The sequence below is a fragment of the Zosterops lateralis genome (genome assembly GCF_965231275.1).
Source record: "Zosterops lateralis genome assembly, chromosome: 1".
Taxonomy (NCBI): Eukaryota; Metazoa; Chordata; class Aves; order Passeriformes; family Zosteropidae; genus Zosterops; species Zosterops lateralis.
In genome coordinates, this window is record NC_139762.1 from 4007685 (window position 1) to 4023823 (window position 16139).

Here is a 16139-nt window from a genome sequence, read left to right on the forward strand (position 1 = left end):
CAACCCAAAATGGAAACCAAGTGGAAAAATGACAACGGTCATGTCCATTCACAGACTAGGATCAGTTTGGCAACCAAGGATCACAACTGCACAGCAATCACTTGTTACTTTGGACGGACACGGATCACTTGCAGATGCTCTGAAATGGGAATAGTTGAGTGGGGTGGGTTTGGCCTCTTGTTTGTCTTTTAAACATTCTCCATTGATGGGCTTGAGTACAGCTGGGTATTTACAGTGACTGTTAAAAACAGATATTTACACTTTTCCTTTGCTTTTTCAGCTCAGGGGAGAGGAGAGGAGAGGAGAGGAGAGGAGAGGAGAGGAGAGGAGAGGAGAGGAGAGGAGAGGAGAGGAGAGGAATATGGAAAGGGGAAAGGAAGGGGAAAGGAAAGGAAAGGAAAGGAAAGGAAAGGAAAGGAAAGGAAAGGAAAGGAAAGGAAAGGAAAGGAAAGGAAAGGAAAGGAAAGGAAAGGAAAGGAAAGGAAAGGAAAGGAAAGGAAAGGAAAGGAAAGGAAAGGAAAGGAAAGGAAAGGAAACAGAAGAGAGACCTGCACCACCACCAAAACTATTATTTCATTTTTTTTCTTTTCCAAGGGATGGTTTTTGGTTTGCTTGTTGGTTGCTTTGCTCTCCTCAGCTGCTCATGTCGCCAGGTTCTCCGCATTTATGCTGGACATCCGAATCTGAGAGCTGCTCTTGCTCAGAATGGAGAGTTGTGTCCCCCCGTTCACTCCGCTGCTCGCTAGAGAAGGATGGCGATGTTTGAAATCCACAGCAAAATACCGGTTGACTTTCCAGCTCCTCCATTTTCTCTTTATTTCTGATTGCACCTTTAGGGAGAAACTTCAAAAGGTCATTTTTTATGTACTTAGCCGCTCGAGGACATGCTGACAAATTATCAAGATTAGAAAAAACCCCACAATTCCACAGAACTGTTTTTTAAGGTTAATGTTAAACAACTCATTTCAGCAAAATCTGAAGTTACTTCTCCATGACTGGAAGAGGTCTGGGTGTGTAGTGGGGAACTACAGCCCAGCCCAGGCTCTGTGTCTGACTTCAGATAATTTAGGATCAGCCCAGAGGTGCATGGAAGACCTGATCAGCACCACCTGGAGGGAAAAAACAGCCTGTGTTCATCAATGGCCACTACCAAAGATACAATAAGGAGCCAAAGAAACCAGCAATCAAAATGTACTGGATAATATTGAAACACCCTGTCCACAGAGGCAGCTTCTCTCATCTGCCGTTAATGTTTACAGAAAACTTTGCCTCCTCCTTTCAGATCCTCTCCAGGCAGACCAGCTCTGGGATTAATTACATCTGTGCCACCTTCCTTTTCTTGAGAGTTTGGTGTGGTTTTTTTTTATTTTTTATTTTTTTTAGTTTGTTTGTTTGTTTGTTTGTTTGTTTGTTTTTTAATGGCTACACACAGGAAATCACCAAGAGTAAAACAATCCAGGGTCAGAAGTTCAATTAGGCAATAAGTAAATAATTCCACAGCTTTTCTACTTCTCACTCATTCCCAGTTTCCTGGCAACACTGCTGGGGTGTGCACAAGTGTATAATTATATAAAGTAGTATAGATTTAATATAAGAGAGATCGTAGTAGCTCAGACCAACATTTACTTGATTCCTCATTCCTGTTGTCATATTTCTGAATGAAAAGGGGTAAGAACAAGAAAATATGTAGAGATGTTTGACCAATATATTTTTCCAGTCTCCAGTGAGCTGCTCTGTCAAAGATGTTTGTCATGTCTGTAAGAGTCATTGCTAGATTTTCCTGGATTCATATTGTCAAAACGGATCAGCGTAAGTCAAAATGCTAAACAAGGGCTTCAACTGTATGGACAAAAACTGCAAGGAGGAAAAATCCAACTGGAAAACTTACATTATCCCTCTAGGACCTCTAAATTCTTGTTTTGGTTAAAGCATAGATTTTTACAGATTAGATAGAGGATGGAGTTATATTATCTATGTTAAAAGGAGTAGCATTTGCATCTGGAAGAGTGAGATATTCCAAACATTCTCTTGCTGTAGGAAACTTAGTAGAGGCACAAGACGTTCTCTAATTACCACTTTCTGATATCTTGAGAGGGAAAATGGCTTTAATTAACCTGGTTGTGTTGATTTGGCTAAGAACCACCCCTCAAACTCCTTTCAAGAGACTTCAGGAGATCTTGACTATGCCCATGACCAAAGATAACCTGTATGTTTGATGAGCTTGGAGATTGTTGTGTTTTATCTGAGAAGGAATCACTTGGATTAAGGAGTTTGGGACCTTTTTGTACCAGAGATCAGCAATGCCAGGCTATACCTGCACTCATCCCCCTTGAAAAGAAGAAAGGAAGGTGATTTTAAGAAAAGAATCCAACTGTTGGGCTGTACAAGAGATGTGTAGCAGTGGAGGAGAGAATGATGAACTCTAGATGGAACTCTAGATGGAACTCTAGATGTCCCATGTTTCTCTTAGGGCAACACTGAGCAGGGAACCCTTTTCCATCAATTCAGAAAACAGATACTCAAATATTAAGTCAGATAAAACAGCAGGGAAATGCAGATTGGAACAGGAGAACCAGAAAAAAACACAAATATGGCCAGCAGCAGGTGCCATGTGCTGAGAGGAGTGTGAGGCTTGCAAGGCACCCAGGTGGTGTCTGGGGGATGGTTCTGGGCAGGTGACACCCTTGGGCTCTGTGTGATGAAGGTGTCAGGGCTCAGGAGAGAAGCTGGCTCCAGTTGGGTGGTGCCAGTAAAAGAGGCCCAGGACCCACGAAAACTCAATCTCCAGTGAAGGGTTTTACAGTTTCCTTCAGCCTTTTCCTAGGAAAGCTGGCAAAGTTTAGAGTGGCAAGATTTAGAGTGGGTGGATTGTCTGCATAGCCCTGGTTTGTGTCTGAGATGTTTTGGTTTCTGAAACTCCTTTCCCAGGGAATTTTCTGTAAACAAGAGACATGTTTTAGTAACAGCAAGAATGTTTACATATTTCCCCTAGGAGGGGCTTCTTCTTGATGTCCCTCTAGTCTAACCAATGCAATTGAAAATGTTTATCTTCTTGTCACCAATCAAATTGGTCTGTGTAAAAAAAAAATTTTTAAAAAATTCCCCGAAAATAAAAAAATCACTTTTCAGCCTTCTGAAGTCAAAGTCCTCGTATCATTGTAATATACAATAGCAACATATCTGCAAGAGGGGAAGGAGACCACACTGAGAGGTCAACAATGGTTTTTTTTAAATCCTGGCACCTCATCACTAATGGTGTCCTCCAGGTATTGATATTGATATTGGAATAGTTTGGGTTGGAGGAGACCTTAAAGGTCATCTCCTTCCACCCCCTGCCATGTGCAGGGACACCTTCCACTGTCCCAGGCTGCTCCAAGCAGCCTGACCTTGGACTCTTCCAGGGATGGGTCAGTCACACCTTCTCTGGTTACCTGTGCCAGGGCCTCACCATCTTCATCACAATCCAGTGATGGGGCTGAAAGCACCATCACCAAACTAGGTGGTGACAGGGACATGTCAGACCTCTTGGAGTGAGCTGAACAGGCTGAGTTCAGGGAGAGTGGGCTGGCAAGAACAGGGCAAAGCTCAACAAAACCAGTGCAAAATTCTGCATCTGGGATGACATTTTAAAAGAGGCCTGTCCATGTCCTACCCCTGTCAGGAAGCTTTCATCTGTCCATCATCTCTGGTAAGGCCAATGTTTTGTTTTGACAAAGACATCACAAATACTTTTTTAGTGGTTTTTTTTTTTTTTTTTTTTTTTTTTTTTTTTTTTTTTTTTTCTGAGAATTGTGAGATTCAGACTAAAGTATCAGGGATTATGGTAGATGAGGAGTTAGAATGGACAGCTGGAACAGCAGTTACTCCCACAAGAAAATGGGATGTGGATGACAGGTGAGGGACATGAAATATTAAAAGTCTTACCTCCCCATTCAAGAAGCAGTAGAGAACAGCAACAACAAAACCCTAGAGAAATGGGAGAAAAAAAAAAAAAAAAAAAGTAATTCAAATCCTGAAGGAATGACAGAAAATAGCTCGAGTTAAAACAACAACAACAACAACAACAACAAGCAAACCAACAAACCCAAAATCCTGGTATACAAAACGTACACATAAATGAGCAGAGACACACTCTGAGAGCTGTGCATGCAAAGTAGCTACAAAGAACAGAGGTTTGGTTCTCAGGAAAGCTGAATTCAGTGTGTAATCACCTGGAAGGATCCCAGTCCCAATTCAAACACCAGCCTCTCCCGCTTACTGACATTCTCAGGAGAAAAGGCAAACACCGTGTAGTGAATTCCAAACAAAGGGATCAGCAGCAGGGTGGAACGAGCCAGTCTCCTGTCACAACAGAGGGAAAGAACTTTAATGCAGCCTTGCAATTAGCAACCTGCACTTTTAATTAAAAGAAGAAAGCACAGAGAATATTTTGCTGACGGACTTTTGGGGATACGTACAGGGCGTAATTATACAAACAAATACGCAACGTTCCTGTTTGTTCCCAGAGACTGTTTGCACACACACTGCGGTTTGCTCCCCCCTTCTTCACTCTGCTACAGTAATGGCACATTAATTATGCTTAATGCTCTCTGCTGCTATTTTAATTTGCATTATTATAAGCAGGAATTTTCTCCTACCAATGCCAAAAAAATGAGGGGAATCTTGCTAAAGGATTCAGACTGCTACCATGGTACAGTTATAAACCTCTCACCCAATTGCTTAATCCCAGTGGAATGTTTGAAATCACTTGTTTTTTTGTTGATTTGTGTGTGTGTGTGTGAATAAGTTTCTGCACAGCAAAATGAAATCCAAAACAACCACAGAAATAAAGCTAAAAAACCAACAGCCGTACAAACAAAAGTTAATCCCTTCTGCAAGTTCTTATACTCAAAATTATTCCTGAAGGCTTGATTTTGGTCTCAATTTATACTGTTGGAAATCTAAGTTCAATTGCACTGTTTAAGTACTTCACTGCTTCAGAATAAAGAGGTTTCAGAGGGAAATCAGACTCAGTAGATATAAACAAAAGGGCTGGAAATGAGTGTTTTACATGTGTACTTTTAACTGTGGAAATTCCCCCAAAGCCAAGACTTGTGCAGGTTTTGGTGAGTGTCATAGATAATTTTTGCTGATGGACCAGCAAAATAAAAGAGCAAAGAGAAAGCAAATGTGGATCTGAAAATAAGGCAAGTGCTTTATTAAAAAAAAAGTGGCCTAAACAACCTCCAGGACATTTTCAGAGGGGAAGAATATCATTGATTATGTTCAGGTAAATGAAGAAGGCAAATGGAGGACAAAGGAAGGTAAAAAGCCATAAAGATTTTTTTTAAAGAACTTCGCACTTGTTAAAACTCAAATGTCCTCTCTGCTTTTATCCATTTGGTACATTGCAGACAGATTTGAATTTGCTAATAGATGCTCAGTGATAACCCAAAATGATGTGTTTGTTTTAGCAGCACTGGAAATTTAATAAACACAATTTCAAGAATTTTGTGAGCAGAGTTATTTCCAGTAGTGGTCTTGGAATGGGACATGTGTACAGTGCTGGTGCCTCCCAGTCAGACTTTGGGCCTCAAAATGGGGATAAATTGGGGATAAATTTGGGATAAATTCATCCCAGCTCTTGCCTGAAGACTGCACTAAACACACCAGGGCCATAAATCTGATGGACTCCAAACCTCAGGTATTGGTGGGAGACCCCACAAAACAGAGAACAATGTTCTTGGAGGTTATAAAATTAGACATTGGCCAAAATCTTTTGAAAAGAGAGGAACAACCTTGGAACAGGGTGATGAAGAGCATCCAGAGTGTGCAGCTTCGATGATCTCTAAAAAAATGTAATCTTTACAGGAGTGAGCCAATGTAAAAGAGCTTTTGGAGCCCTTTCTAGTCCTTTTTCTCTGTGGACATGAAACCAGGTTAATAAAAAGGAACAGAAACATTGAGGAAGAGATTGTAGAATAATGTCATCTTTGTAAAAAAGGGATGTAAAGAATGTAAATGTCTTGAACTAGTCATGGAATTAAAAACCATCAAATTAAAGGTAATAAATGGGACAAAAAAGTATCATCTCTCCATGTCTTCTATAATTTATATTCAGATTTAATGACAACAACAACAAAAGGATAAATGTTGTTTTGATCTAAAAGTCAGAATAGAATTGTCTATTAATATGTTCTGTCTCACTGCACTCTTGGGAGATTAATTTAGAGGAAGATGAAGAAGAAATCTTTTTTAATTGTCAGTTTTCTGGCATTAATCATACCTGATTAATCACACAATTAGTTTATAGGATCTGGAAATATAATGCCGTCATCAACTTATTTAAGATGTTGTATTCAATACTGTCATAAAAGTGATGAAGGAAATGCATTAAATAATGTGTTTGGAAGTTTATAGATTATTAAGATCAATAAAGAGGAGAAGAATATTTTCATTGTAAGAAAAAACTTGAGGAGATATTAATGCTTGTATGGATGATGATAAATTGCTTTTTTTTCAAGAATATTGGGAAGAGAGAAGACTTAAAGCAGGTCCTGTGAGATGTGAAAGTTTGTGTGCAACAGGGAATGGAAATCCTAAAGGATACAGTGGAATTCTCAGGTGTGTAACAGCCAAAGACATTAATCCACTTTTCTTCCCCCACTCTTTCAGACAGGAAAGAGACTTTGGCAGGGGAGGGGTGGGGGCAAGGATTGGATCTAGAAGTTCTGAGGACAGTAGCTGTTCAAGTGACTATTTGGAAGGTAATTTTCTCCAAAAGGTCTAGCAAAAGCCTTGTTCACATTCTAAAGGGGAGAGGAAAGTCTTAAGGTTACTTTTGTTAAAAAAGCCATTTGAATATCAATTTTTGTTGAGGCTGACATTCTGTTTTCCAGCTGTTATTTTCCTTAAAATCACTTCAAACATAAGACTTTCTCCAGTGGCATGGCTATAAATGTGGACCTGCCATTAAGTGTTAGTACAAACAAATAATGGTGACCTCTGTTCTCCCTCATTCCTCTATTGAATAAAGAATTCCTTCAAATTTCTAATTGAAATTAGAACTTTATGATAAAAGAAACACTAAGTAGGAAGATTGTCTAATTTGACCAGTATTTGAAGGAATCGTGCTTTTGTTTTTCCGTTGCACATTCACATTTATTAAGGAGACTGCTAAAGTCTCAACCACACAACCCTTTTGAGAAAAAAAAAATCAAAAAAGAAGCAAAAATCTCCAAACCATAAAGTTTGAAGGAAGATCATATCCTTTAGCTTTGCCATTTAGTCCTTCCTCTAAAGTAAGACAACTACCCAGTTTAAAAGCTGTCCTAAGTGAAATATTTTGATCAAATATGAACTTTTCCAGTGAAGACATCAAAGTCTGTAGTCTTGAAAAGCAAAGTTCACCCCACCAAGTTTGGACATACATAGTGTAGATATTGATAATGAAATTATTTTAAAAATGTCTCTAAAGTCAATGCAGAGAAAAAAAAATACACTTTTAAAACATAATTCTTGTGTGCTACGAATGTCTTTTTAACAAGAGGTGACTTCTCTTGTAAACCCTGTGGTTACTGAGTACATCTATTAATGTATGTATTGATTAACTTAATACTGTGACATATCGCAAGTGATGGCATCTATTTTTAGTTAAATTAAATGCACACTTAAATCCCCTTTATTGTCTTTGAAGACCAAGAATCACTGACACACAAGGACAAAACTTCTGCCCCTAAGGAAATTTTATCACGTCCTAAATCTACCCATTGACCTCAAAGGGAGCCCTGGACTGAGTTTATCACATGAATTTCTGGCCTGTAGATTTGTGAGGTTTAGATTAGAGGAACCCAGTTTCTCTGGCCAAAGGTGCATATTCATCATCCCTGTGATAAATCTGTGCAAAAAAGAAATTGTGACAATATTTCAAATTGAAGGATAAAGAGCAAACCATGAAGGCACAGGATGTCATTAGTAATGAATTGCTCAACACAGCTCATGTTTAATAAACTGAAGGATCTCTTTTATCACATAATGCTGAACATATTAATGTGACTTTCAGAAACCTCAGTAATCTCCCTGACAGATAATTTCCAGTCTTTCCCAAAAATATAATTAGATCTGTTGCATCACTTCCAAAACATCTGAGGTAACACCTGAATGAGTCCAGATTTTTAGTTTTCCCATGCATAAACCACATCTTCAGACCTAAGACTTGAAAAACAGGGAAGCTTACCAAGACTTTTATACTTCAACAGACACAAAAAATACAAGTTTAAATACCTCCTGTTTAGGCTGAACTCTTCTTGCCCTTGACTAGGTAGAGGATTTCACCTTAGAGAGTTATCAGTCTCCCATCTTTCAGAAAAAATTCAGAAAAATGTAAAATTTGGTTCTCTGTAAAGACCCAACGTGACATCTGTGCTTCATCAGGATGTCCATTAGGCAATCAAATTTATACTTCAATCAATCTCCTCCTAAACCTAACTCCTAACTTTACCTAGCTGTTCTTAGTCTTCACCCGCTCTCTATTTCTATTTCTAGTCTTCTCTATTTCTAGCTACTTTTCCATGGTTCCAATCTGTTGACTGAATATTTTTCAGCATCTTCATTGTTCTATTTCTTAAATACCTCAAAAATATATGAAATCACACAGAAAATGCACCTTAATTTTGTTTTTAACTAAAAAAACCCCATAACCATAGATGCAGTTAAGTTACAAACCAATCTTTTTTGCTCAATGGTGTTGAAGATAACTGCTAAATATTCTTTAGCAAAATCCTGGAGTTTTGGGTCTGTGTGTCAGGACACCTCAGAGAATGTTGATTCACACTTATAAAACTGCTGTGAAATTCAAGAGACGGATCATCAGAAAACATATAATAAATGTCTGAAATTGCACCTCATCTAAACAAAATTAGAGGATGACTTTGGAGCTCTTTTCCAACCTTAATGATTCCACGAATCTGTGAAAACCTGTGGGCTTCTTGTGCAAGGAGCAAGGAGTCAGGTGGACTATGGGATAGTGATTAATTCACACAACTCTTGGCTGAATGGCTTTTATTCCCACTTCTGGATGCTTCACTCTGGAATTGGTGATATTTGACCATGTTGGACTGAACTTGATGATCTTGAAGGTCTTTTCCAACTCAGTGATTCTATGATTCTATAACTTCTGATGGACACAATTCATTTTAATATTGAGTCAGCTTCAGCTTTTCCTCACCTCTGGGTGTTTATTAAATTACCTTCACTCAGTTCAATGGACAAAAGATGTTTTATACCCACTGACTGTCTGATTGACTGAATCTCACTCAGTTTTTCTAGGAAACTTTCAGGTGAAACATTTTCTCTCAGTATGAAGGTGCTCACCTCTTTGCTGTACAATAAAGAACAGCTATTAATTCTGTACAGACACTACCCAAAACCATAAATAGCATCAGCCGTAATTCCAAAAAAGAAAAAAAAAAGAAAAAGAAAAAAAAGAAAAAAAATTAAAACCACCTTAAAATCCTCAATTGTGGTGCATCAGCAAAAAGCACAGTACAAGAACAAAAAAAAAAAAAAAAAAAAAAAAAAAAAAAAAAAAAAAATTCTACATGCAACAAGAACTAAATGAATGCTTTGCTCTCTGGTTTACTTTCCCCTCTGCTCTCATCCATTCATTTAATTGCAACATGCGTCATACACACACAGTAATGTCACAGGAGTGCGTACACTTACAGGGTAATGGTTGATAGTTCTGACATCTTGCAAGAGTGCTGGTTAGCCCTCTTAGGCTTACAGTAGCATTTCTGAACGCAGCTGCTAAATATGACAAGATTAGCATTTTTTTCAGCATATTGTGAAACAGGCCAAGGTAGGTCACTTTCAACACAATTTCATGAGACACGTCACAAAGGATGGAAAGCGGACACGACAGAATGGAGTCACGGCACGAACCAGCTGCTCGACTGAAGCAGAAATTAAAAATAATTAAACAGAAAAAAATTAAAGTGCACTGGCTGCTGCTGGCCGTTGTGATGTGCTGACTCACGGACAGACCAGAACTCAAACACCCTGGAGGCAGGCGGGCAGCGCTGACGTGTCCGAAATACCACGGGGGTCTGGTTTTGTACAGAGGGTCACAGAACAATATACCAAATGGAAGTTGACTGCATGCTCACGGAGAACAATCAGAGAGGAACATAAACTCGTAGGATGGGGGATCAGTCTAAGGTGAATTGGATCAGGTGTTGCTCATTTTCGCCGTAGTGTGTATCCCTTCCTTTTAAAAGAGTTCTAATAAGGATATCAAAGCTCTTTTCCCATTTTCCTTGGTGATGGAGAAGGAGCTCAGTGTGGGATCTGCATGTCTGGCTGGTAATTTTGGAAGCACCACTTATTTTTTTGTCTCACTAAGACAGTGTGTTCATCAAAGCAGCAGACTCACACACTGTGGAGCAGGACCTTAATCCCTGCGTGTTGGATTCCAGGAACAGCTGCGGCAGAGAACAAAATAGTTCCTTTCGAACCAGTCAGGACAGGACAATTTAAATCAATCACAGAAAGGGTAATCTGAAATATGGAAAGGCATTTGGAGGGATCCTAAAAGAGATTTTATATCTGGGCTGAAAAACATGAAAATTGAAAACAGTGTTTTCTTGTCGACTTTCAAAGGGTGAATTTTTGTTTTGGTGGGATTCACCTCAGGAGAGGTTGGATGTTTACACTACAGGTGTCCAAGTAAAATGGACATCCTTAGGACCCTGAGAATCACCAGAATAAACAGTTGAGAGAGAAATACATTTATTGGCCAGATACATCTGATCTGTTTTAGATGTCCACTCTAGGACAGATAAACACCAAGCACCAGTGAGTACTCTGACTAAATCTCCATTAATATAAAGGATAATACTTTGATTTTTAAAGCAATGGCCTTCAAGGCAAGCATTTAAATTTCAAACAAACCCAACTCCATTTCTGTTACACAGTCTAAGATCTGTGTTGACAACCCATGGAATTTATAATCTGAATCGTAAACCAGGGTGAATTGAAATTTCCCCCTACTTTTAACTCCTTTAAGTCAACCTCCTGAAGTTGACTGGGAGTTATGTTTTGCTTCCTTTTGGATAATTAAAGCCTGATAACTGTGTTGTTACTTAATATTACAGTATAAGAGCAGGAAAGAACACAGTCGTGTGGCATCCAACAAATAGAAATAGTAACTGTGTTTCAACTCATAAAATGGATTTCATTTCTTGGATGCTGTTGAGAAAATAAACATGAAAATGCCTGCTCCTTTTACACCATAAATTCTGTGCTAGATTTTTGCATCATCTGCTTTTTATAGAGCTGGTTTGAGTATTAATTATCTGCTCAGAATGATCATAAATGAGCAAGGAGGTTTTAGGGATAGTTCCATTTTATTGTGACTGAGGCTTTCAGAAGTGACCATGGATTTTGAGCGCCACTCATTTTTTTGATCAGTTGATCTGAACCACATTTCTCAGACCAATTTTTGCCACAAGAGGGCTGCTCAGCCTGTGTTGAAAAGAAGCACTTACGAGGCATATTAAGGTACAGAATCTGAAAAGGAAACATCTAAAAATCAATAATCACTTTGAAAAGTCTTAGCCATGGGTTATGGTAGAGGCTTGTGGTCTTCAATGATATATTTAATGTTGCCATGGCAATCTAGAAATAAATTCCCATTCATGTTTCCTTTACTGCTTATGCCCCATTTTATTTGACAGGGATTGATTTTTTAATAGGTTTTTCTGGTGAACGGACCAAACGTGACAGCACTTGGTATTTACTAGAATTATTGAAAAAAAACAAGAGTTGATTTTGAAAATATTATCTACAGATTAACTGCTGCTCCCCACCCAGTGAGGGGACATTGGCACATGAGTTTATGATGGAAAACAATGCTAAGGAAAACCTTAATATTTTAGTGCTGTTAGCAATTATTTTCTGCCATTTCTAATTTCAGTAGAGTCATCTCTCTGATCTTAGATGGTGTAAAGTGTCCCAGATCTTTAGAGTACAGAATTTATAGACATTTTCTTTCCTTTCTCCCTCCCCTTTTATTTTGCAAACTTTATTTATAATCAAAGTAGAGACGTTGGTGGAAGGAAAGGGAGAAAGAGAGAAGAGACAGAGGAGGCAGGAAGCAGGAAAAAAATATATATGAAGGAGGAAAAGAATAGACAAATAGAAGAAAATGAACAGAAATGAGATCATGGCTATGAAAACACTGCACGAATCAGGGCAGGATCCTCAGACCTCTGTAGGCACACAGAGAACGGAACCGGCCACATCTAACTCTACGTGCCAAAGACAGATTCCAAACTGAACTATCACCTTGGACTCAGTCAGGGACAGAGCAGGGACCCCCAGGCTGAGCTGGCCTGTGTGACAGAGACACCTAAGGCACATGGGGTGATGCTCTGTGTGACGGGGGTGCCCTGGTCTCCCCGAGTGACCATAGACGACGACCGGACTGCTCAGATCCAGCACGAGACTTTAGACAGCTAAAGGCAAACAAGCTGAGTCTCACCGCAAGTGTCCTGGGCAGGGACTGCAGCTGCATCTGGGAGGAAGAGGGAGGGTGCTAGGGTGGAAGGGGAAAGAAAAAGTTAAACACTCCCGGGGTGAGATGAGCGATGGATGATGTGGCTGCAGGGCCACCGCGCCAGACCGAACACCTGGACGTCTCAATGCGAATGGGAGAGAACACAAATCTGAGGCAAAAGGAGTTGCATTTCCATTCTAGATGTCTCAGAGGTGCTTGAGAGGAGTGAAACGAGCATGCTGATCCAGGGGAAGGACGTTATGCTGCATTATCCAAGTACATCCCTAATGAAAATAGTCAGGGCTCTGAATTTGGGTCGCTACCAGCACACAGGGAATGATGAGGTTTGTGCCTTGTCTCTGAATGGGCTGAAGGGGAATCCTTTGGGAAAGGCAGAACTTGACTCATGCAAATTAAAACTGTGCCTCCTGAAGGATCTTTGTGCACCCTGCTTGAGTAATTCTGTGTAACCTCTCCACGAGTGGGATTGGCAGCTGTGTAGTAGCAGGAGAAGGAATGCAGAAACAAATCAATGAAATAAAGCATTGAAAATACAGTAGAAAGTTAATCAAAGTGGAAGTAGAGAGATTGTATGGGAAAGAGAGGAGAAAATTGAAAAGTTGGTCCATATAATATATATTTATATCACACATCCCCTTCCCTTCAGCTGATACTTCTCTATCATCTTTTCCTTGTTTCTCAGTAGCTGAGGATTCCCTGAAAGCTGAACTTATTTCCCTTCAAAACATCAACTACCTTTACAAACCCTGTGCCATTACAGACCTTCCAGATGGGAAAGTTTGGCAAACAGAACTTGTTCTGTGGGTGACAATCCTACAATTCCATCCCACTGCAGTGGCTGCAGCTCTGACCTGCTGTGTGCAGGCAGAGTCCTTCACCCCTCTCATCCAGACACAGAGCAAACACAGGGGCTTCTCACCAAAGCTGTATCTTTGTTGTATTTCTCTAATTTTTGAGGTTTACAAAATTTCTTCATGCCTTTTTCCTTGTCACCCCATGCCAGCTTGGGTGAGAAACAGGCCATAGGGTGAGATTTACCTGACCTGTTTTAAACTTGGTGTTTAAAGTGAAATAAGCTGTACTAAAGGATTTTATTCTCTGGACTGGGTAGGTCTCTACTACCTGTGGAAGGAGCCCAGCAGGATTGCTTTATTAAACCAGACAGATCCCCTTCTGTCTTGCTAAAAGTACAAAATATATTGTGCTCTTCATGGAAAACAAATAAACAAACAAACAAAAAAGGAAACTGTATCTCCAGCCTTTAATGGAAAACAAATACCTAATTCTTAGTCTTATTACCTAGAGTTCTACTTTTCCTTGCTAATGCCACCACAATAAGAAGCTGAATAAGTGCTTGCAGACTAATGCTGTGGTTAAAAATAAATGTTTAACAAACATGAATTTGGACTGGAAAATTTTGTCCAGTAAATCTGACCCTTGAGTAGATCTGAGGCTTGAAGGTGGAACAGAATGGTCAAGGAGAGACAAAAATCTCATCTACAGTGTTCATTCTTGGCTTTTCCAGCTTCTACAGAGTGGACATAAAAAGGAGAACACCATTGCTATACTTGGAGTTAAATAATGAGGACATTAGGCCTAATATTTGCCTGTGCTCTAGAGAATAAAGCTGGTAGCAGAGGGCAGAATTCTTCCAACAAAAACAGCCTTTAAATGAACTGTAGTTTCAAGGTCCTGTGTCCTGATCCTTCCCCTGTATTAATTCTGGAGCTCCTGCTTTACCAAACTGGGTTATTCTCCCAGGTTTACCTCCTGCTTTAAGCTGGGTTATTCTCCCTGACTCCAGAGCACAGATCCAAGTCGTGCACTGTGGGATAATTCTGACGGAGGCACAGTACCATAGCTGAGGTGCAGCAGACAAAAGAATGTTCATCTAGAAAAATATACCAGGCCAAATGAGATTCTTATATAAACTAAGATTTTGAATACTTTGCTGTTTCAAATGAAGAATGTGCATATCCAAATCCAGGCATAAATATCTGAGAATGGGATTTAGCTCATTGTCCTTGAAAGAAAGCAAATGAGCAAAGCCCACAGAGTGTTTATTGTCCCAGTCTGACACAAGAAGTGGATTTTCCAGCATTACAGACAGGTTTTGGTTCCCATCAGCTGACAGAGCTCAGCATCAGTATAACTACTCTGGGTTTATATAATTTGCAGCTCTGAAGCTGCAATTACACTGTTTTGACTACACCTGCCTTACATGTTACACAATATCTCTGCAGATTCATGGCACAACCCATCTCTACAACTCTCCTAAAGGAAAAAAACAGAGCACTGCCTTTGTAAAATAGGCATGGCTTGCAGACATTCAATCAGCTGAACAACTCCAGTGTTTCTATTGGAAATAGAAAGAGGAATTACAGTTTGGAAATCCCTCAGTAATGAAATAGGTGGGACTAAGACTGATATGAACCTTAAGCATGGCTTTAGATTCATCCTATTTTGAGGTAGTTTGCATTTGTTTAAATAACCTTTATTGAGACTTAATTCTGTATTAAGCCACCGTAGCCTGGTGGTCTTTGAGGATGTTCTTTTACTTTCCAAGGCAAGCAGAGTCTGTTCTTAGAAAACTGATTATCTGCTTTGCACAGTTCCTTTGACACACAGTGTTAGTCACAAGATCCTCACAAAAAACTCATCCTTCCAGATCAAGAAACCTTCTGCACTAGAAGAGCACCATCTTCCTTGTCCCCTCCCTACCTCAGGATATGCACTTGCTTGGAGCTCATCCTAAAAATTCTCCAGGTGTGAAACTAACCCCACTGGATGTGAAACAAGGCTGAGTGCTGAAGTGAGACACAATAAATCAATGGCAAGGAGAAACAGAGACACTGAAGGGAAAGTAAATTCCTGTTGTCCTCATATGATAGAGGCAAAAATGTTAATGGTGGGAAAAAATAAGAGAAAGACCATGGTCGCTGTGGGCATCGAGCCTTGGTGTAAATTGAAAGCACGCTCAGGATTAGAGATGTCAGAATTATTCCCCATTTCCTGCAGTCTCCCATCAACTGCTGCATGACCAGTTGCTTCAGCTCCACCTTCTTCTCTGCATTGAGTAACTGATTCAAAGAACCAGAGGTGCAAACTGATTTGGGGACAAGGAAAAATTCAGATGTATCCCTTCAAACCAGCAAACTTAGACATGAGCAATGCATGAGGAAAAGGACAAACAGCCAGAATGGTCTAATTTGGATAGTCCCAAGTCAATGCTCAATTTGAAACTTCTGAAAAATTTTTCATATTCTCCAAACCCATTGTCTCTCCCAGGATCTAAGCAAGATAAAAGACACTGCACCCAAATCTGTGGGTAATTCAAAAAGACCAGTGGCCTTGGGCACAGGACGTTCCCTGTCCCGCTGATCTCCATGACAACTGAAGAATATCAATACACATCAAAATTAGGTTATTCACTGACCAAGTGCAGTGATTTCAGATGAATATTTGAGATCTGTTCCTCATTCTCTTTTCCAGAAGCTGCCTTATTTTTGCTAATCAGGAAGCTCCAGTGTGTGGACAAAATTTACAAGGTTACAGGAAATTTAGTGAAGTGCAGCCACTCTCC

General features: G+C 39.7%; 1 protein-coding gene across 4 annotated transcripts in view; it reads right to left on the reverse strand.

Annotated features, from left to right (window-relative positions):
- Positions 1-385: 385 nt before the first annotated feature.
- Positions 386-16139, reverse strand: part of ADCYAP1R1 (ADCYAP receptor type I) — a 110792-nt gene continuing 95038 nt past the window's right edge. The window contains exons 13-16 of one of the 4 annotated variants that reach the window (XM_083872093.1): positions 9703-9786; positions 4212-4341; positions 3925-3966; positions 386-830 (exon numbers count right to left, since the gene is read on the reverse strand). In XM_083872093.1, the coding sequence (XP_083728219.1) occupies positions 642-830; positions 3925-3966; positions 4212-4341; positions 9703-9786 (445 nt within the window). In that variant the 3' untranslated portion in view covers positions 386-641. Of the gene's footprint in view, positions 844-3924; positions 3967-4211; positions 4342-9702; positions 9787-16139 lie in introns of all 4 variants that reach the window. The other 3 variants (XM_083872092.1, XM_083872095.1, XM_083872094.1) reach the window with 3 other exon arrangements.